Genomic DNA, 21,509 nt, shown 5'->3' with positions numbered 1-21,509 from the left:
TTTTTCGCCCACGGTTTTTTTCCTATACACCTTCAAAATGATTGCCAACGCACATGAAACAACCACTACGATTTACTGTATACTTAATATGCTGGGTAATTACAGTGGTGACGTGCATACCAGTGCACAAAATGTATGTCTTACCCTGCAGCTGATGCCTTTGCAGACGGGGATTTAGAAGCATCCATTGATTTTTTGGTGGAGAGGTCCAGCACGCCAGCTGCAAATAAATAAATAAGATAACATAATTCGGCTGCAGATAATTGCAGATGAAGAACACATGATAGCATTTAATTTGGATGTATTTTTCATTTTAAATGACAAGCTTATTGGAGTATGTCACAATTATAGCAATATTGCCGAAGTGCTCAAAAACACAGCAAAGTTGGTAAATGCTAAACAACAATGAAACATGCAGCCCCACCCCAGCAATAATGGGCAACCATCAATAGACGGTGAAAATGACTACCTTGGTCGTATTTGCAGTCCTGAGTACTCTTGCCAAGGGACAGGTCGAGAGGGCCATCCTCGTCATCCTTATCTTCTTCTTCCTCCTCCTCCTCATCTGCTGTATGTTCATCTTGTGTTGACAGCAGCTTGCTTAGGATGGAGTCATCTGCCAGAGGAGTGGGGGCTGTGCCTTTCACTGGGATCGCTGCAGGCTCCTGCGGAGGACTCTCGGCCTTGTGTTCCAGATCTGAAGGGACGGCCAACATGGTGCTGCACACGGAAACCACAACCCAAAGCATTAAGTGAAACATTTGTTTCCCTCCTGCATTAAGGGAACATTTTTCCCCCCTGCTTTAACATAAAAATGAACTGGTGCTACATGTTTTCACGGCTGTTCTGTATAGGTCTGATGCGTTTGTCGTGCGGGATGATCCGATGATTCGCTCTATGGCGAATGCACGGTAAAAACTGAACACACTTCCGAGGAGTGTACAGAAATTAATTGATAAGTATATATTTTCGAAATATTCGTCTTTAGATTAATTCACAATGCAAATGAGCGAAAGCGGCAGCACGAATGAGTTCGCACAGGAGACAACGGCACACGACGCCACACCCGCTGGACGTGGGGCAGGAGGGCTTTGCTGACGGCACCGAGGTGGCTGCATCAGCGGCTGGGGGTGGTGCCATGGGACTTGCTTCGCAGCCATCCTTCTCGGCGGCTGCCGCGTCCCGACGCTGCGCGTACTCGGCTGCGAACTGTCGTATCATTCTGTACATGATCTCGCGGGCCACCAGTGGAATGGCTGGGTTACATGCTCTTGGTGGATCTACAGGGGAAGAGAGGGTAAAAAAAAAAACATTTAAAAAAATCTGAAATGTTCATTCACTGTCTAAATACGTGTATTATTGAAAAGCATTCATTCCAATTTTAGCACGAAACAATATTCATTTGGAGAGACTAAGCAGTAGTAACAACAGCGAATAAAGTATGGCGTTAATTGCAGGAGACTCCCTAAAACTGTCGTTGTCATATTACATTATAAAGCGAAAAAAATGTCCTACTCATAACTATTACTTTAGTGAAATTGTGGAAAAATAGGCTTTACCTTTCCGCTGAAAGAGAGCGTGAAGAAAAGTTTCTGTTTCGCGTTCCAGCTGCTCAGCAGTGTCTGTAGAATCCGACGCGCCGTCCAAATCCGATGGAGATGACAAATGCTCCTGACAAAGGCAAGCAGAGACTCGCGATGAAAAACCAATGACACTCCTGACCAACCCTTTAAGCAAATATTTGACGATTGCTTAAAACAGTCGGAAGGATGGCAAAATAAATAACATGTAAATGCATGGCTCAGACATCTATACCTGGAGAGACCAGGTGGCTCACCTTTACTTTGTCTCGCCGTAGACAGCAGAAGGGGCAGTTTTCATCTACTATCCAATCAGAGACCTCCTCGGGTTCACAGTCTGAAATAACCAGTTTGCACATCCAGTCAGTAACTTGGTCATGTTCATTCATAAACAAAGGGTATTTGTATAGTAATTCCAATCGAGTTTCTCACAGTGGCGCTCAACCCATGCCGTATATGAAAGAATACTGGCGTTTAGCATGAATAATTCCATAGAGTACTATTGTCACAGCTAAGAGAGAAATGAAAAAAAAGAGACCATGTACAATGATAATTGGCTTTTGTGCATCATTAGAAAACATTTCTAATGATTTTCACAAGTCTTTTAACACCATGTAAAATGCCCTGCTTATAATGACTGCTTAGATGCTCTCTTTAAGCAATTACAAATCACAAAGGAGACATTTTTTGTTACAAAGCTTGCTTGTAAAAAAAAGTCTATCTGCTACATTTGCATATATAAATTATCAATCATCTGACCTGTCTTTTATACAGTCACGACAGTAAGGATTACACACTAAATATGACAAACACACCAAAGTCAGAACTGGAATTACAATAGCCCTGCCCCTTGTGTGGCCCCAATTATGGTGCAATAATTTAATGGTTGCACTGACCTACAATTTCTTTCTCACAGAAACACACACGCAAACAGTTTTACTTTAGAGATGGAAATGCAGCCTCTGCCTGCACATGCTACAATTCAAACTGGCTAGATTATAGGCTGCAATTGTAGGATTTAGGGGTTCTTAGGTGTGTCTAAGCTGGCCAATATTAAGGAAGTCCATAAGGAGCTACATGGTAATTTAGCATTTCTTAACTGCAGTTTTACCATAAACACACACATACACATGCTAAAAACTAACCAGCGTCAAGCTAGCATAAATTATCTGGTAAAAAATTGAACATAATTATTTTCAGAATCCAACCAGAATACTCAAGATGAAAAAAACCCAGCAACATTTTTAATTGGTGCAAAACCCTTGGGCCGTTAAATACAAAGTAAATAAGCACTGAAGGATAACATGCAGTACTGTCAGCTTTAACAAAACATTGATAGTGGTTGTACGTGGAAGGCAGTAAAATGACATACCGTCGAACAGGCTCAAGTCTCTGAGCAAGCCTGGTCCGTAAAGCCCCTCCAAGATGCTCTCAAAACCTGCAGAGAAGAAAAAAAATGAACAGCGCGCAGCAGGTTTCTTTCAGCTACATTTAAAAAATCCTTTTTAAGAAATGTCTTCAGCCTACTGAACATTTCTTTGTTTGTTACTGCTGGGGTTTATCCATGAAAAATGTTGGCTCTGATCACAGCAGATGTCGCAGAACACCCACAGAAGCGAATACAGCTCTCCGTCTCCTCTTGTACCACGCTTCATTTGCTCTACCTTCCCACTATCCTCCCGCTATCTTCCCAACGCGCTCGACTATAAGCGCACACACTGCGTATTTACTGCAAATACGGCCGTGTCTTGCTTAACGAACGTTCTTTCTACGATAATTTGCTTAAACGAGCAATTTTAAATCAGGCCCATTTGTTTGCAAAAAAAGCTAAATGTTCGTTTATCGAGCGGACAAAGATCAATAAATGAGTCCTGTGGCGCAAGGGGGTGCACGGTGGCCCGCAGCTGTTTGCTTGCCAGTTGTGTTGTGCCGAGTTCACGCGTGTTTGGTCGTGTGGGTAAGGGGCCATGCATTTAGTCCGTACGCAAAAATCTGTCAAAACTTGACCCCTCCCCCCCTCCCTGTACGCACGCGGACTTTTTACACCCCCCCCCCTCCACCTGCGTACGTTCGCCTGACGCACCCCCCCCCCCCCCGAATCCTATACATATTTAATCCACGCAGAAACGATCAAGAATTAATAATATTAACGTGTATAAGCAAACAGATACTCATTTGAAGGCCAATGTTGACAAATGATTATCGAGGCTTCACCCCCCCCCCCCCCCCGTTTCCTATGCGTACGCACATTGTCAGTAGACCCCCCCATACGCAAGCGTACCATATGGGTTAACCCCCCCTCCCCACTCCATGCGTGCGTACTAAATGGATGGCCCCTAAAGGGGCCTCGCTTGTGGTGGTACTGTAATGGGTAGGTGGGTGACAGCGGTGTTGTAACAGGTAGCGTGCGGCGCTACGAACCCGGCGAGTTCGATTCTCACTCATGGCCAACACCAGTGACGATTATCTGAACCGGTCCTGGATCTTGCACTGTGGTTCTTCATGCGTTGTAAGTGTTACATTTGATGTTTTCTTACTTTATTTAAAATATGAATTATTTTTATTTTTCACGTAAAAAAAAAGTTTTTCAAGAGTGGAAAATTTTGGGGCTCAAACATAACTCAGATTTTTAACATGGGAGCCAATGGGAAAACAATAACGTTTCACAAAGTTTTCGCTTACCGAGCAATTCTCGCAGAAGGTATCTCGCACGTTAAACAAGACGCGCCTGTTAACCAATTACTTGAACTACAGCTGCTTAAGAGCGTAGCGTTTATAAAGGAAGAGGCACGGGTATAAGTTCTGAAACCACCATTGGACTTGAATTTTGGACTGCAGCTGTGTTTACTCGGTATGAATACCACACAGCATATCCTACTGAATCTACATACCTTTAAAGGGTATGGTTGGTGTGGGTGGCTGTAAATAAAAAATAAATAGCAGGAATTGAAACATTTTCACCAAAGCTCTGTAACTTACGACAGACATCCTAATGTTAAACACGCAAGTTTCATTATAATCGTGTTCACAAAAACACACGTTTTAGAAGGAGATGCATTAACATCCTGCATGTCCTGATACAAAAGAGTCAAGATAAAACCAAGCAGTAATAACCTTTGACTTATTTTACAAAGAGTCCATGGTGATGTACACAATAAAAAAATGCAACAATGCAAAAAATCAATACAACATGGCCCTCCATTCTCCTGTCAGGCTGATAAGAGCTAAATAAATTGCATATGTTAACTAGCTCGCTTGCTGGCATAGTTACACCACTGACATGCTCACAGTAGCATACATCCACACTACTGACATGCATGCAAACAGGGGAGACACAAACTACCCATCACACATTTTAAAATATTCAACGTCAGAGCGTATTGTATTTTTTCTCATTCAGCGTGATTTTAATGTCATTGTGTTTTTCTTTTCATAACCATTAAGAACCGCCAACACTGAAACCATAAATATCACTGGCATGCCACTCACCAGGACACGAGCAACCCATAAACCTATACACATGGGCTGCCCATTCATTTCCCTTGCAGACTTATAGGTTTATACACTCGAATGTTACCCACTCTGGTATCTCTGTAGCTACCAATGAAGTAATATTTTGTCCAGGCTCCAGCACAAATAAAGCTATCACATTAATATTTATGCAAGCCACGATGGTTGGATAGCATTTAACAGTCACACGCACAGCAAATAAAAAATATGCACGTGTCAAATATATTGCCACAAGTCTTCCAGTAAAAAAATAAATTACAGATATTTGATAGATATGACAACAATGTGGGCTGTGGAAGTTTACAATTGATCAACATTTCATTGTTCAAAAGCGTACTTACAATGCTAGCTTGTTCACTTAATCCTAGAGCAATTGTGAATGTATTTGTTATAATTATCAACATGCTACAACATATACAGAATATTTTAGCAAAATTTTACTCTGGCCAACTTGTTGAAATCAATATTAAAACTAAAATTTGAGTGAATTAATGTGAAACATTGTCATATTCCTCCATAAGACACACAGTGAAACCTGGTTGAAATGCAGTACAGTACTTAGTTCTAAAGTAATTTGTGCAATCTCCATGAGTTATTTGAAATAGAATTTGAATTCCTAATTTACATAATTGGCTTCATTGAAATACAATGGAGGGTCTATATAATGGCTTCCCTTTCAGGCTTGTACTGATGGGATTCTAGCATGTGTACCTTTATTAGGCTCTTCCTAAATAAATGGTTTTCATACCGAAATATTCTTTAAATTACTGTGTTAATAACGAAAATGCCTCAAAAGATACATTACGTTAGTTCAAATAAAACATTAATTATAGGTGTATCCTCATACTATATTTCCACAAATTAAAGTTTTAATTCCAGTATTTTATCAATTTATTATTTTATTCTCATTCTACGTGACTTTACCGAAAGAACCAAAGAAGATGAATCATTGCAGTCACGAAAGCTTCAAATCGAAATTCCAGTATTGTTTGTGGAAATTTTGCTATCAACAATATAACAGGAAATGTAGACGTGGTAATTTACAAGTTGAACGGGACATGTAGGTTAGGCTATGAATGTAACCTAATCAATCATATTTACATAAGGGGAATCATTATCTTTTTCCTTTCCATTAAGCAGAACATTTTTAAATGTGGGATTAGTTTTAGGAGGGTGCTGCAAATGCCAGTGCAAAATCGACTTCTCCGTCTGTTCCTAAACAGTTTATTCAGTAAACAACAAGCATTGGTAATTCTCAACAGTAATGGCCAGCAGGAGGGATCGAACCAATGATCCAATTGGAAATTACTGTGTTGTAACTTGACACATTTTCAAGTGTAAATGTTTTATCTTCCCAACTTAAGACCTAAATATTTACTTTGAGTGAGAATTTAAATGTCAGTTTTCACTTTTTTTTACACTGGGTTGCATAAATGAAATGACCCAAGTATGAAAATAGATCTTAAAAATATATAATACAATATTGATTGCCACTGTATTACAGTGGAACAATTACGGTTCCTCCTGGAGGCAAATGGGAGTAGGTGATATGTCTGTCCCTTCCTGCTTTCACTCAACTACTAGAGTAGACTAAGGTATTCAAGGACAGCATATGAAATATCTCAAGTAACATCCTGGGTGAAAAGGTCAAATATTAGAGTATTTGGACCACTAAATGTATACAATGTATACATCTAATTCTGCATCTGTGCATCTATCTACAATATCCTTTCTCCATTTTAATGTCCTGCATTTGTATGTACATGGACAATGACAACACCCCATTAACTACAATTATCTTTACTATAAAATTATGTAAATGCTATGAGATATGAGTAACCAATAAAAAGTATAGCCTCCCAATGATTGATACTTGAATCTGGATTTCTCAGTGTCACATTGAACAATTAAATTAACCTCATCTGCGCATTATTGTGCACAACACCTGGGCCTATTTTGTCAATGCCGGAAATGAGACATTTGTGAAATATATCAGGATTGACACTTGATGTACTCTGAAAGTAAATCTTAAGTTTTGTATGAATATGTATATTCCGTTACAAAAAGTCTGCCTAATATAAAAGGAAATTAGACCTTAAATGTTGCAGTCGATGGTGAGTACCCTTAAACATCCTGGCAACAATATTCCACATTGCTTCGCTTCTTCGTCATCTGCGCATTATTGTGCACAACACCTGGGCCTATTTTGTCAATGCCGGAAATGAGACATTTGTGAAATATATCAGGATTGACACTTGATGTACTCTGAAAGTAAATCTTAAGTTTTGTATGAATATGTATATTCCGTTACAAAAAGTCTGCCTAATATAAAAGGAAATTAGACCTTAAATGTTGCAGTCGATGGTGAGTACCCTTAAACATCCTGGCAACAATATTCCACATTGCTTCGCTTCTTATTTATGCTTCGTCTATTGCAGGTCGACAAAGAAGAGCAAGCATCATGCTGTCATCATTTTTTTCACAGAAAGGAACACTGAACTTGAGGCAATTTATGCATGTTCAAAGTGGATGGGAGGGGGGGCAATGGACTATAATTTGCAACAGGTAGAAAATGGGCTGCAGAATATTGTTGTGACAGACTGTTGAAGATGACCACCCCCCCCCCCCCTGTCATTGCCGATACTGTTGCAAAGTTAGCTTATGTAATAGTGTGGGATCAGTGGAGACAATCTTGAATTATAATTTGGGAATTAACAAATTGTGTGCCCATTGGGTCCCCTGAATGCTGACACATGACATGAAGAGGGAGCATCTGATAACTTCTCATGACAATCCTGACCTGATAAAGGTACAATATTAAGAGCTAATTTCCTAGTGGTGATGGGGCCTTCATTTACCATTTATATCCATAGTCCAAATGGCAGTCGATGCAGTCGAACTATCTACTTTCTCCAACACCCAAGAAATTCAAGTCAAAGCGCTCTGGAGGCAAGCTCATGTGCACGATTTGTCGGGATGCTAGAGGTGTGGTGCACATTGACTTCATGCCACACAAGGAGATGCTCATAGCTCAATATTATGCAGGCCTGCTCCATCAACTGCAGAAGTTGAAGAAAAAACAACACGGAAATATTTGAGCCACACCCTTCCTCCGATGTGACAATGCCTCAGCGCACACTGCAAGAGTTGCTAAGGCTGACGCTGTCAAGGAATGCCACTTTGAGGAACATCCACATCCTACATATTATTGGCACAGAGCACCTAGTGCCTTCCAGCTGTTTCTCAAATGGAAGACATGTCCCGATATGAAGATGATGAGCTGAAAGGAGGTTGTGCAGAGGAACATGAATGGGCTTGAATACGAGTTATTTTGTGAGGAATAAAAATCATATTGAACGATATGAACAATGCATTGTTATTGTTGTTGCTGAAACCATGTGATTATTGTGTATTTACCTTTGATATATGTTAGGCTCAGAAATTTTTGTAAAACACAGTTTAAAACACCACAGAAGTAAACTGCTAAAATGTTTAAACCAACACAATTTTGTAAGATTCTTAAAATTTGAGTTGCTATATGGCATAGAACGAATTTACATGCCCGATATAACACATTTCTGCAAATATCACATGAAATATTATGCAAAGCCTGGGGAATTATGACCAGATGTCATCAAATGACTCCCTTGCTTTTATCAGCTCAGGAAAAGAAAACAAATATACTTTAGTTTAAAAATAAGAAGAATCTGGTACTTATTTAAATTTCCTGGAGTTACAGAGATGGGATATTCTGTGCCAATACACAGACTATTACGTCAAAGAATTGTGTGGGAGTTGTTTTTGGTTCACGGTATGGTGCCGATGACCTTGACAAAATTGGTGGTATCAAGTACAAAAAGGAATTTCACGGCATTCCAGACACACAGTGTCTTTTGCCACGTGACTTATTCATCATGGGTTTATCTTTTAGCGGATAACAAGCCCAACGAGAAAATAAACTTTGTAGTTTCACGCTTTGTCAAGTACAAGGAATATGCTGTTGAAGGTAAATCAATAGAGGTTTCCACGCATTGTCTTAGACAAGTCAAAATGGGCTCTCAGTGAGGCTTTGGCCTTCATATTATTTACACTAAGCAAACCACAGGACAGTAATTTTATAGTGAAACCCAATTTTTGTGCCTTATACAAGTTATGAAAAGTAATGGCATGAAGGTTTGCATAAAAAAAGGCTAAACATGAACGTTTTTAAATATATCATGTACTTAAGGAATTCCATAATTAACTGATCATGGCAATTATAATGTTATAAGTGGCCACAACGAAAACACAATATAAATCTGTGAATGTATTAATAACCTTAAAAGCTTTGGACTATATAATATATAACATGACGCAGTTCGTGTGCATTGCTGAATGTGTGAATATTAAATTTTTGGAATATTTCACAAGTGTAACACCACGTGGAAAATCAGCAAAGTGAAACTTACTTAGGTCTTAAAATTATAGAATGAGACATCCCTGATAATAAACAATGAATACACAAGTAGAAAAGACTCCTGAAAAGTACTCCACACCAGACTTGACAAGCTGGCTTGTAGCGAAGCCCACGTTTATATAAAATGATGGCAACGTCACCAATATTCGACGATGAAACGTCTCAAGGGAACAGCCTCAATGCATCTATAAACGTGATGTGTGATGGTGGTTTCTCAACGACTCATCTCATTTTACATCTTCAGAATAGCATGAAAATTTAGTTTTCATATCAGGGACAATTGAGACGATATACATGACAATGCTCAATGTATAAACAAAGCCAGGTAATATGAGCAAGAATATCATTCACAGAAGTACATTGAATGGCACCAAACAAGGTGATGATGGCCAGTTTTGTAATAGCGATTCTTTTCTTCAGTGAAAGATAAGCGATCACGGACCAGCATGCAATGTAATTACCGGACTGGCTCGAGGGTTCTCAGGAGTCCCGGCAGATTTTTGGCTTGCTCCAGCCCCGGCCTGTAGGTATAAACTTGTCACTTAAGCTCCGTCAACATCAGGTGGAGTTGGAAACACCCAAATTTGGTCAGGCCACTGGTACTTAATTGTGTATTACCTTCCCAAATGTTAATTGGTGATCTAGCAAGCAGACCAAACTACAATGCTTGCTTGGTATGCAGTGCTTAAAAGTTGGTAATTTTTGGAATCTCTATTTAAATTTCCTAGAAAACAAATTATGGACCAGAAAGCCAAACTAAACATATCAGTAATCTTGTTTCAGTCAGTTTCAGATACACACTGGAATATACATGAGGTTTTTTTTTTAGAAGTCATTAAAAAGCCTATATGGATTTAAAATTTAATTTATTTTGTATGAAATAATCAATAGCGTATTAGATGGTAATTTCAGCAGCTGTAAGTCAATGTATTTTTGGCAGTTAAAAATGTAAATGAGATAGATAATTACGTAATATTTATTTTTTATGAAAAAAATTGGGAAAAGAACCTGAGTTGTGGAATCATATCAAAATAAACAAATGAAGTTTGGGAAAAAATGCACAATTGCTAGAACTGAAATTTGGTTATTATTTTCAGGCAAACCACACAATCGAATGACAAGAGAACAGGCAAGTGTTTACATTTTATAAAATGTTTAGGTAACCTTCCTTAGAGTATGGTATAAATATCATGCAAGGAATTTACAATGAATGCATTTGTCAAAATTATATTGGAATAAAATAGCACACAAGCACATTAGATAGGATTCCAATAACCTTGCATCTAGGTGGTAAATAATTGTACTGGAAGCTGGGCAAACTCACAATGATGTGAGACAGAATGGTTTATTTTATATTGCACTTAGGATGATTTTGAATATTTACATGGTCACATTTTTACTTTAAAAAGTGGCTTTAAAAAAAATCCACCAAAGCAATGCTCCCAAGCTATATTAAATGCCCAGCATTGAATAATGTACAGTACTGTACAATCTCTATGATTAACAGCAACACAAATTTTTCCTGTAATTGCACAAAATTGTAAATAGCTTAAGTTCAGCAATTACATGTGCTCACTCTCTCTCTGATAACAAAAATGGATAAAAAAACGATGTCCCGACATTGTTACCGATCAGAAAAAAATTTCATTTCATTGGTATGGGCTGCATGTTTTTCAAAGTAAAAATAAATAATTTGCATAAATAATATCCTGTGCTTTAAAAACAAAGTGAAGGTAATTTACACACAATTGGTACAAATAACCCAAAATACACCAAACCCAGTCTTCATTAAGTGTTAAAATCACATTTTAAAAACGCATGAAACTGTAAGAGCAATGACTATATTCGAAATGAGCATAAAAAGGCTCATAGAATGATGCATATCACTCTTGTCTGTTTCCAAAATATCTGATCAATTTCATGAACGGTCCTACTAAAGCACTTGAGGCAGCCAGTTGACCATCTCAATGTTGATGAATCAAAACCGTAATCTACTGTCATTACTCCCTATATTACTGCAACAGGATGACATTTTATTTCTAAAATGGATATTCAACTTGTCCACACCATAACTCCATTTTAAGTAAACACGTGTGCACTTTGTAGGTTTTAGTTGAATAATTTTCCAAGCAAAATCACTTTCACTGAATAATTATATTTAATTCCAGTGCTTGCACTATGAACCCATTATAATTTATTGTACAGTCCTTCCATTGTATTAAATGCACGTAAGTAAAATATGACTTTGTCCATGTACTCAATTATAGCAAAGACAGTGGTTAATTCACAAGTGTTATGTTAAATGTCATCTCTACAGCTAAGTGTTAATCATCATACACCAGCTAGTCTCAAAAAATCATCAAAAAAGTGTGGGTTGTTTCCACATCAAAATGTTTAGATATATTCCATTACATTTGGCTAACATTTTAAAACGTGACCTTTACAAACGCTCTGTTTGTGATATCAGTAACACTTACGGTTGCTTGGAGCACGTGCTTTGGAAAGTAAAACTAACATCTATTGTATTTCATTCAATCAGTTGTTGGCTCTGTCCAAAGATAACATTGAGTTATATTTGTGGTAGCATAGATCTAGGGAATCGACCATGTAAATAAAAAATGAAAATAAATGCAGGTAAATAAATGAGCTATACACTAAGCTTACTAAAGTGTGTGTTTTATGGTTAAGCCATTGCATTTAAGACATGCAGCACTTTGAAAAATGTAATTTCGGTTACCATATACAGTATTGTGAAACGAAGCATGCAAGTTGCCCTTACACAAAGAGAAAAATTCCAACCGCCATAGTAAGTTTTGTCGAGAAATTATAGCTTTAAAACAAATGTACAAACGAATGTGAAATTAAACACGCCTAAGAAAACAAGAGCAACAACAATTTATAAAATGTATCTTCATGGTATTGTTAGGTTGCATGACAAAAATTAAATTACTTGTATGATAACAATCCTATCTTGTTACAAATTTTACTGACGTCTAAAACGTAACGACAAATAGAATGCAATGGCGCAGAAAAACGGGCACTCTTTTGGATGCAAATTATTAAAATGCAGACAATGCTGTGCAGCTACATTGCATACCTAAGAAACTTGGACTGGCAGATTTAGCATGTCCGCCTTCAGGTTCAAGGTTCGCCAATTCGGACCCCAGTCTGCAAGGTGGGTTGTTTGGTTGCGTGGGGAGATTAAAATATCCCATGACACGCTTTGCTTGAGTACGAGCAGGTGGCACGGCCAAATTTACGTAGACAATAGTAGTGCATGAATAAAAATTGGCCACATTGTAAACAAGTAGTGTAATGGAGCCACGGAACACACATTATAGAAACACACTAACCTTTAAATCGAAATTTAACTGTATAAATAATATAGGCATTTCTCTTTTACCATCAATTTCCTGGACTTCAAATATGAATTATTGTTACAAGAATCTTACATAATTTCAAACCATATTTTAAAAAACAAATCTAAGAAACGTGTTTTATACCTCTTTGAAGCACACAATACTGTGTTGCAGCATGACCGTTCTCACTAACAGCAGCAATTTATCATTGGTACAACCTTAAATACAAGTCAAAATAAGATCATAATTGCGGCAATTCACACCATGAAACTAGCACAAATAAACATTAAAAAAATGTTTCAAAAGAACACATTCATTCACCTTCTCTGTGGTCTTGTCAAAAACTGCCTGTTTTTCTACATTTCAGAAGCATTTACTGGGGTTAAAGTTTCAACCACACCCTTTAATGACAAATTGTTTAAAACGGCTCTCATCCAAATTAAAACGGCAAATTTAGTTTGCATCAAACACTCCCCAAAACAACAATTGCCTGTGAAAATGCAAGTTGAAAACCACATCCCATTAGTGCTCCATGAGAACGATGAGAATATTCCACAACAAATTCCTGCCATGTATGAAGGCTTGGAATGTTTTCTTTCACAGCCACTTGTCTCAAACATTTTGCTCGTTGTAAGATTTAGCGACTTACATGCTTCATTTTTACGCTGTTTGCTGCAGCAACACGTTTTCCATGTTTGCCAAGACAAAGTGAAAATGGCACATTCTCACAATGCCGACAATTATCTGCAATCAGCTCTAGTGAATATGTATGATTCTGAGAAAATCCAACGCATATATGCATATTGTAACCCTACTAAGTATTCCCAGTCTTTAAGCTAGGTGACATTAATACAAATCTGGCACATATTCTCATTTAATAAAATAACTAGGCACCCATCGTCAACAGATTACACAAGCATTTTAGATTGCTGGGATTATGGACCACAAGTGTCGGTGGGGTGTGTGGTACTGAACTCGCTGCCACACACATTAACCAGCAATTACACATTGCTTTCACATGCTCTCTTTAAGTTTCTAAATGCTGCTTGGGCAATCTTAAAAGGGATTCCGTCGCACACAGGGCAATTATTAGGAATTTAACCCGTTCACCCACTGGGCACAGAAAGCACAGATGATGGAAAGAGACTGCAATCTGTTGACTTTTGGTGACAAAAAAAACGGGGCTTTAAGAACACTCATTCAGGGGGGGGGGGCAAAGCATCACAACAACACGATGGCGAGAGCCCTACACGTGAACTACTGTATTTACAAACGAAAGTGCGACTGTCCAGTTAAGCTCGTGACACATGACTGATCCTTTGAGGTTTGTTTGGCTCGCACTAGGGGTTTAACACCAACACTTGCTGGAATTCCTCACGAAGGAGCTCTGCCAAGAAGAGGTTTGCATGCCACAAGCCTATGTGGCAAACCATGCCGGTCAGGGCCCTCCCAAGAGAAAAGTCGCCTCTGTATCTTGTTACTGTGGTCACCCCCATTCCATGATCTTTTATCTTAAAATGCCCGTTGTCTAGTATTCAATAGATTACAGCACAATAATCATTGAAAATGGGGAGCATGTAGTTGGTTGGCTGCGCTATTAACCAGTGATTATCGGCTGAATCACCGGTGTTGTCCGCTCCCCTCCACGAACCTCACTATCACCAAGCCTTATTAACCAGCTTGGTGAAGTATGATGAAACACCCCGTATCATCCATACGATACGGGGAGGACATCATCCAGCAGTGGATTTACATTATTAATAGCTGACAAATCCCAACGCTCGCAACAACCCTTTTTTCCCAGCACCGAAAATGATACCATAACACAAACTATATATTCTATTAAATGCTGTACAGCCAGGACTCCCCTGGGTTTTGTGTCATCACATAACACGAGTCGTCTGCCCTCAAAGCAACAGCATGCCAACATCACAAAATGATACACATGCCTTCAACCGTCTGAGTGCCACGCTCTCATCCGCACACCGGGGATGCGTTTAAGGGTTTAAAAGGCAAAAGTTACCCCCCCCGCGTCCCACAGAACACGCACACACAGGCACAGACGCACATAAAACTGTCATATGCGCACACAGCACTTTAATTAAGCTTACCGATACGTTAATCGCACGATTGTTTACTTTTATCTTGGCTGCTGGCGACGCATCTATGTCCAAGAAGTGGAAGGCAACGGATGGATGGACGGACGACTAACAGATACGATCGGTAAAAAAAACACCACTAGAAAAATCAACAAAAAATACAGAATTTGAAAATATATTTTTTGGAGCAAGCAATAAAACGTACGGCATGTGTGTGTAATATTATAATAGTAGTGAGCGCACTACGGGAGTTGGGTGAGAAATTGTTAAAATTACGACAACAACAAAAAGCAGGGCACAGAATTCACACTTACAGAAAAGAAAACTCCAGCAACCGCGCTCCTAAACTCCGATCGATGCAGGTCGGGAGAAGAGCAGAAAAAAAAACCGAAAAGAAAACTTTGTTCTTTTTTTTACACTACTTCTTACTTCTTTTCGAGCAACACACAAAAAAGGAGAAACAGAGAGAGAGCGAGCGAGTTGGGAGGTTGGCCCGACGACCCCGAGTGAAAGCGATACAGCGGTGCAAGCTCCCGCGAGCGAACGCCCGCGGGATTTCCGGACTCCAGGTGGGCGGAGAGGAGTTGACCAGGGGCGGACCGTGCGGCTGGCGGGTGGGTGAGTGAGTGGAGCGGGTCGAGGAAGCGTCCCCCCCTACGCCGCCTTGCGAGAGGAGCAAGTCGTAGAGACTCCGGCAGCTGAGGTGGGACGGCGGCCCGACGAACGCGTGGGTTGAGGAGGGGCAGTGGTTGTTCGGATTTTGGGGACTGGTGGGGCGTGGGAACTCATGGATGGGCGAGATGACGAGGGACACACTGCGGGTTGGTGGGGTGGCACTGACTGACTGGAAGGGTGAGCAGGTGAGGGTTGCGGTAGTTGGAGGAGGTGGAGGATTAGACGAGGTGGTGAGAGGTGGTGAGGTGCGTGCCAATGAACCGACCTCGCTTGCCTCTTTCGCCCCCCCCCCCCCAAAAAAAACCGGCCGGGAACAGCAGCAGAAACATAAATAATAGAAAGGTGATGCTGGCGTGAGGCGGAGCGACACAGAGATAATGTAGATTTTAAAAAAAACCCGACGGGACAGAGCGCAACACAGCAAACGTAAGAACCAAGACCACCAAAACCAGCAGCAGGAACCACGACCATCAGCAGTAGTAGTAAAAGATCAGCGGCGAACACTCGCCCAACACGGTACGAGTAGCGTCGGGGGCGATGGGCGGATGGAGAAAATGATAACAGTCGTAATAATAACAACATCAACACACACACAAAATAATAAATAAAAATGCAAAAAAATATGGAGTCGCCCGCCTCGCCGAGAAGGGGGGGGAGGTTTGTCGGGGGTTTAGCCCCGTCCCACCGCTGCCCGGCGTTAATAACACTCAGACGCCGCTCTCGTGCTCCCGCTGCTGCTGCTGCTGCCCGTGGTAGCTGGTGTCAGTGCAGCTGCTAGTGGTGTCACTGCACGGCAGAACGAGGATCTCCTTCGCGTCCCTCGCGCTCGCTATCCGCTGTTCGCTCTCCCACCCGCGCCTCATATCTCTCTGTCCGCGCTCTGCCGTTACAGCCCTGGCTTCCGCTGTCGCCTCTCCCCTCACCAATCTCTCCACCACCAACACCACCACTCCCCCCCCACCCAACACCTCTCCTCGGCCACGCATCTCGGTTCCCCCCCCCTTCGGTCAGAGACTGTCTCCGCTCGCTCGGCTCGTTCGCTCACCCCCCTCACTCACCGATGCAGTGGATGAGTTTGTGTCGCCACGAGTCGAGTTCCCGCCTGAAGCCGCGCCTCTCGGCCGAGCAGCGCGGGCTCCGGCACCAACTCGCCATCATCGTCGTCGTCGTCATCCGTCCGTTCCGCTTTCCTCAGCGAGCAGGCCTCCGCCCCCTTTTTTTCCGTCTTCCCTCAGCCTCCCTCGCTTCTCTCTCTCTCTCGCTCGCTAACCTCCTCCCCTCCCTGCCGCTCGTCTCCCCTCCCCGCGCGTCTCACGGCCGCCGCCGCCTCCTCCTCCACCTCCACCACCAACAACTCCCCTGTGTGGCGACGTCCACCCGGTGATGTCATCACGCAGGGTTCGAGGGTTGCATCACCGCGGACGCGACGTCACCGCGCACCGTTGTGGAGATGCGGCGTTTCCGCGTGACGTCACCGCGTCGAGGTTGCGTGGTGACGTCGCCTCGGGGACGTGACCGCGGGGGTTGTACACGCAGCAAGCACGTGTAGTTGTCGGTTGTGCTGAGATGTAAATACTGCTTTGATGATTTGGTGTGAAAGAAACGCTGCGCAGATTCAATTGATATTAAGCGCGGTTGAATATACCGTTTTGAACATGTGCTTTTATAAAGTTTGTGGAATTGTAGCTTTAGGAGGTGAAAAGATGCAACGTTTGAAATGTCAATATTTTAAATAAAAGAATCAACCCACTAATTAATTAGATACTACCGTTCGTAACTAATGCCAATTTAATTATCTGGAAGCGGTCAATAATGTCAAGTCATTGAACCAGTGGAATTCGCAACTTTATTATACCAGAAGTACTTCCAAGGCTTCTGCGTAAACTTCAAGACCAAACTTTTAGACTTAGTTTTTTTTTCAGTTTGCATCGAGTGTGTCCGTAAAGTTTTAGTTTGCACCCCTTTTTTCAACTGTTTTGTTTAGGGACCTTTATCATAATTTCTGTACTCCTAACCTGAATGGGCTGGTTTTACATAACGAACATCACTTTGGAGAATTGTCCCATTAATACATTTTGAGATAAAATTCCAAGTAAATTATAATTGTTAACATAAATAATTACTCAATCACTACATCCCAGTGTATTGCTGGAGACATTTTCAAACATGATTAATGCTGCTGGAAAGAAATGACTTCTGAAACTACTGGACTCTTCGTCCTTTCGACATTTTTGTTCCTTGCCATTCATAGATGATGTACAGGTATATCAAAACCGTGGAGCGATTTTACTCGATCATTTTCAATTGGATACTATCGTTTATCACTTAAATCGTTGTTTTTACCTTCAATTATTAATTGTATTTTTTATGAGAATAGGTTTTCCCCTTTTTTTCTGGCAACAGAGAGGTGTTAAGATGTAAGAACACCAAACTGAAACCTTTTACAAGGAACTGGCAAAGGAGGTCCCGTGATGTAGCTGCTCACCCCGAGCTCTCATTACTCTGATAGTGCGTTGTCTTTGTGCTGTACGCCTTTTGGCGTCCTCTGGTCTAACACCGTTTTGAGACTAGGCTCAAAAGAAACCTGCCTCTGGTGTGGACCAATCAGTTTCAAAGACAATGCATATATTATCAGAGTATGTTTTTTGTTTGCATTCTGACCACAAGTATTGTGGTTAATGCAGACATGATTCCTTGTTAAAGGTTTCAGTTTGGTGTTCTAACATCTTAACACCTATAATCTTAGTTTTTTCGGTAAAGTCACGTTGAAGGGAAACAACAAAATAAAAATAATATATATTAATATATATTTATATATTCTATATATTTTATATATTATATATTTTATATTTTATTATTTTGTTGTTTCCCTTCAACGTGACTTTACCGAAAAAACTAAGAATATGAATTACTGCAGTCACGAAAGCTTTACATCAAAATCTTAACACCTGTTTGTTAAATCTTGACTTAAAGCTTTCATGACTGCAGGAATTCATGTTCTTTGGGTCTTTTGGTAAAGTCACGTAGACAGAAAAATACCTGTTTGTTTCCAGAAAAAAGGGAAAAACCTATTCTCATATTTGGTACTGGCAAAGGAGATCCCATGTTTTTGTTTTACTTAATCGTGAAATGTATTTTAAACAGCGAATATGTTACACTCTCAGATACAGGGGCAGTGTAGACTGAGAGTGGTTAGGACATAGTTCAATTGCTGGTGATTTATCTAGGGAATTGTCAAGGCTGTATATGTAAAAATTGAATATCACATGGTTGTACATTGCTCCTGCATGCACACATGGACATATACAGGGCCGGAGCCAGGGGGGGGGGGGGTGACAGGGGTGACATTCTGCGTATAAGTGTACGACACTCGGTCTGGCGGACTCCGTGCAACTGCATTGTGAGAGTGTGTCGCCAACCAATGGCGTCTAGTTCAACAGCCTGACTCTCTCTAAATCATTCTTGAAATTAAAATTTGTTGAATGTTACCCCGCCTGAAATCCTGGCTCCGCCCCTGTATATACAACTTAAACTTACAATGCATTCATAATCCACTGCGGGATGAAGGCCTCCCCACGCCATATTTCAGTTCAAGTTTATTTTGTTTAACAAGTATAGAATTCAAGAGACCAGGTTAGTCCAATGTTCAAAAGTGACCTCAGTCACCAAGATAACAAAAACAAAACAAATCAAATAAAGCACAGAAATGAAGCAAATAGAAATCAGACAAAAACAATTGAATTTAATGAGATATTGAATTTATTTTACAAACATTAATACATGTTAATTAATTAATTCCTGGCAGCGTAAGTTGGTCACGGGGGGTCGGAAGGGGTGGTCGAGGCTGGGATTTAAGGAGGACTCATTCAGATACCGCTTACCATTCGTCCGGAATTTAAATCATACCACCAGGTTGAAAGTTTAGTTCGCGAATCACTGTGCCACCGCTCTACCACTCCGCCCATCTGGATATATATTCTGCAGAATATCCGCTCCATTGTTCATTTGGTCATTGTGTTTTTTACTTAATGGATTAGTTACGAGAAATGTGTTTTGGACGCACCACCCCCCCACCGCCCTCCCAAAAAAACCCAAACAGCTCCTATAGTTGTGTAATACTTACTGTATGCACCAACAGTTCTACCTAGGCTGTGTCCTCAGTTGTTTGACCTGCGTTTTGTGCCTTCTTTAATGGACTTTCAGACACCAATACCCGCCACTCGCCACTAAATGATAGTGATGTCACCACGGCGCCTGTGCCAGGCCAGGTGCACTTGGAGGCCACGTGAATTGATGAAGGCTCGCTACTTTCAGACACCAGTAAAGCACTAAAAATGACTTTAAAGTATTTTTCCCCTCACAAATGAAGCTTCAAACTTGAGATGGACAGCTCAGAACCATCGACTGTGTGCATATTTCCAAGGTTAGAGCTACACCACAATATTATATTTTTGTTTGCATCATTAAACAATTTGTAAAATAATTGTTCAAGATGAACAGAAATAGATTTTAAAGCCACTTCGTTACAAGCAACAGACAATAATCAATTTGGTATGGAATTAAGGGTGGGATTCTTTCTCATATCAAAATGCAATAAGTGCCCTATTATCTATTATCTCAATGGCGGTTTTGACCAAGTACACAGCCTAAATTATACAGGAAATAAATCGTTCCTTCAGATGCCTCTTTTACAACTCACCCTTTAATTATTCTTATGTATGGTTGCCCAGGAAGGCCTCAGTGAGTCTCAAGACTCCTTTTCAGGAGGGTCAAGTTTTCACAGAAGGGGATAATGTTGCTGTGTGCAATCCCAATTGAGTAATTTTCAGATCATGTTTCAGCTTTGTGATGTATTGGCCAATACCAATTAACATTGTATGGCTTTTTTTTTGCTAAGGGAGGAAACCGGAGAACCGAGAGAAACCCCACTGCAGACCAGGTGGAGAACATACCAACTTCACAAAATAAAGATATTCGAGTCGGGAATTGAACCTAGGCACTTCTTGCTGTGACACGCAGGTATTTCCACTGTGCCATCGTAATGGAGAATATACCATCTTACACGAACTGATACAATACTCTGAAGAAAAGTAGGCTTGGGCAGTCGATGTCGCTTGAAAGGATGATGGCCATTGCTCAAAACTAACAAGAGTGGCAGCCAAGGGAGCGCTGAAAAATCAGCTCATGTGCAGCAGCTCGATCAGACGTTTTCAAATTGTGGGGCGCTTCCCCTTCGGCGGGCACGAAAGCCTTGCATGGAGGGGGCACATGCTATGCCATGGATACCTTGCAGGAGAAATTTAAAACGTGTGGGGGGAATGTGAAGCGCCACGTGACCGCGACAAAACACGCTCTTTCACAACATGAAACTAATGCCTTACTAATACCACCGCGTTGACTAGATGTGTGGATTATACGCTCTCTCTTGTATTACAGCCTGAGTAACCTGGTAACCTGGTACCCTGGGGGCGGCAGTGGGGGGGGAGCTGAGATGGGGCGGGGACCAGCGGTCTTGGAAACCATTGAGGTTGGACTGTTCCATCACGAGATTGTGAGCAATGGCGGTGGTGTGGAAGAGGCCTTCATCCAGCAGTGCGTAGATTATGTCTGATGATTATGATGACAAGTACAGTCACATTGCTGCTATTGTAGTATGCGAAGCTGTACAGGCATCGGGGCCCCCTGAGAGCGGCCTAGATCCGAGGCAAATGTTGATGGTGACAGTGCCAAATTACAACGCCCTTGGGTTGGACACCCGACACCAATGGAGTTGGTTCTTTCGCAGGTCAGACACCATGGTTATGGCTGCAAGTTATTTATTCCCAGCGTT

The 21,509-nt window shown here is 41.0% G+C and overlaps 1 protein-coding gene across 2 annotated transcripts in view; it reads right to left on the bottom strand.

Annotated features, from left to right (window-relative positions):
- The window catches only part of LOC116940649 (ligand-dependent nuclear receptor corepressor-like protein), a 35,624-nt gene extending 18,638 nt beyond the window's left edge, over positions 1–16,986 (bottom strand). The window contains exons 1-7 of one of the 2 annotated variants that reach the window (XM_032950757.2): positions 16,738–16,986; positions 2,953–3,018; positions 1,838–1,917; positions 1,560–1,671; positions 1,067–1,280; positions 470–720; positions 145–220 (exon numbers count right to left, since the gene is read on the bottom strand). In XM_032950757.2, the coding sequence (XP_032806648.1) occupies positions 145–220; positions 470–720; positions 1,067–1,280; positions 1,560–1,671; positions 1,838–1,917; positions 2,953–3,018; positions 16,738–16,852 (914 nt within the window). In that variant the 5' untranslated portion in view covers positions 16,853–16,986. The remainder of the gene's footprint in view (positions 1–144; positions 221–469; positions 721–1,066; positions 1,281–1,559; positions 1,672–1,837; positions 1,918–2,952; positions 3,019–16,737) is intronic. The other variant, XM_032950755.2, reaches the window with a different exon arrangement.
- Positions 16,987–21,509: the final 4,523 nt, after the last annotated feature.

The sequence above is a fragment of the Petromyzon marinus genome, chromosome 9 (assembly GCF_048934315.1).
Source record: "Petromyzon marinus isolate PM22_M1 ecotype Great Lakes invasive population chromosome 9, UKy_Petmar_22M1.pri1.0, whole genome shotgun sequence".
Taxonomy (NCBI): Eukaryota; Metazoa; Chordata; class Hyperoartia; order Petromyzontiformes; family Petromyzontidae; genus Petromyzon; species Petromyzon marinus.
This window is presented reverse-complemented; position numbering and strand designations above follow the sequence as displayed.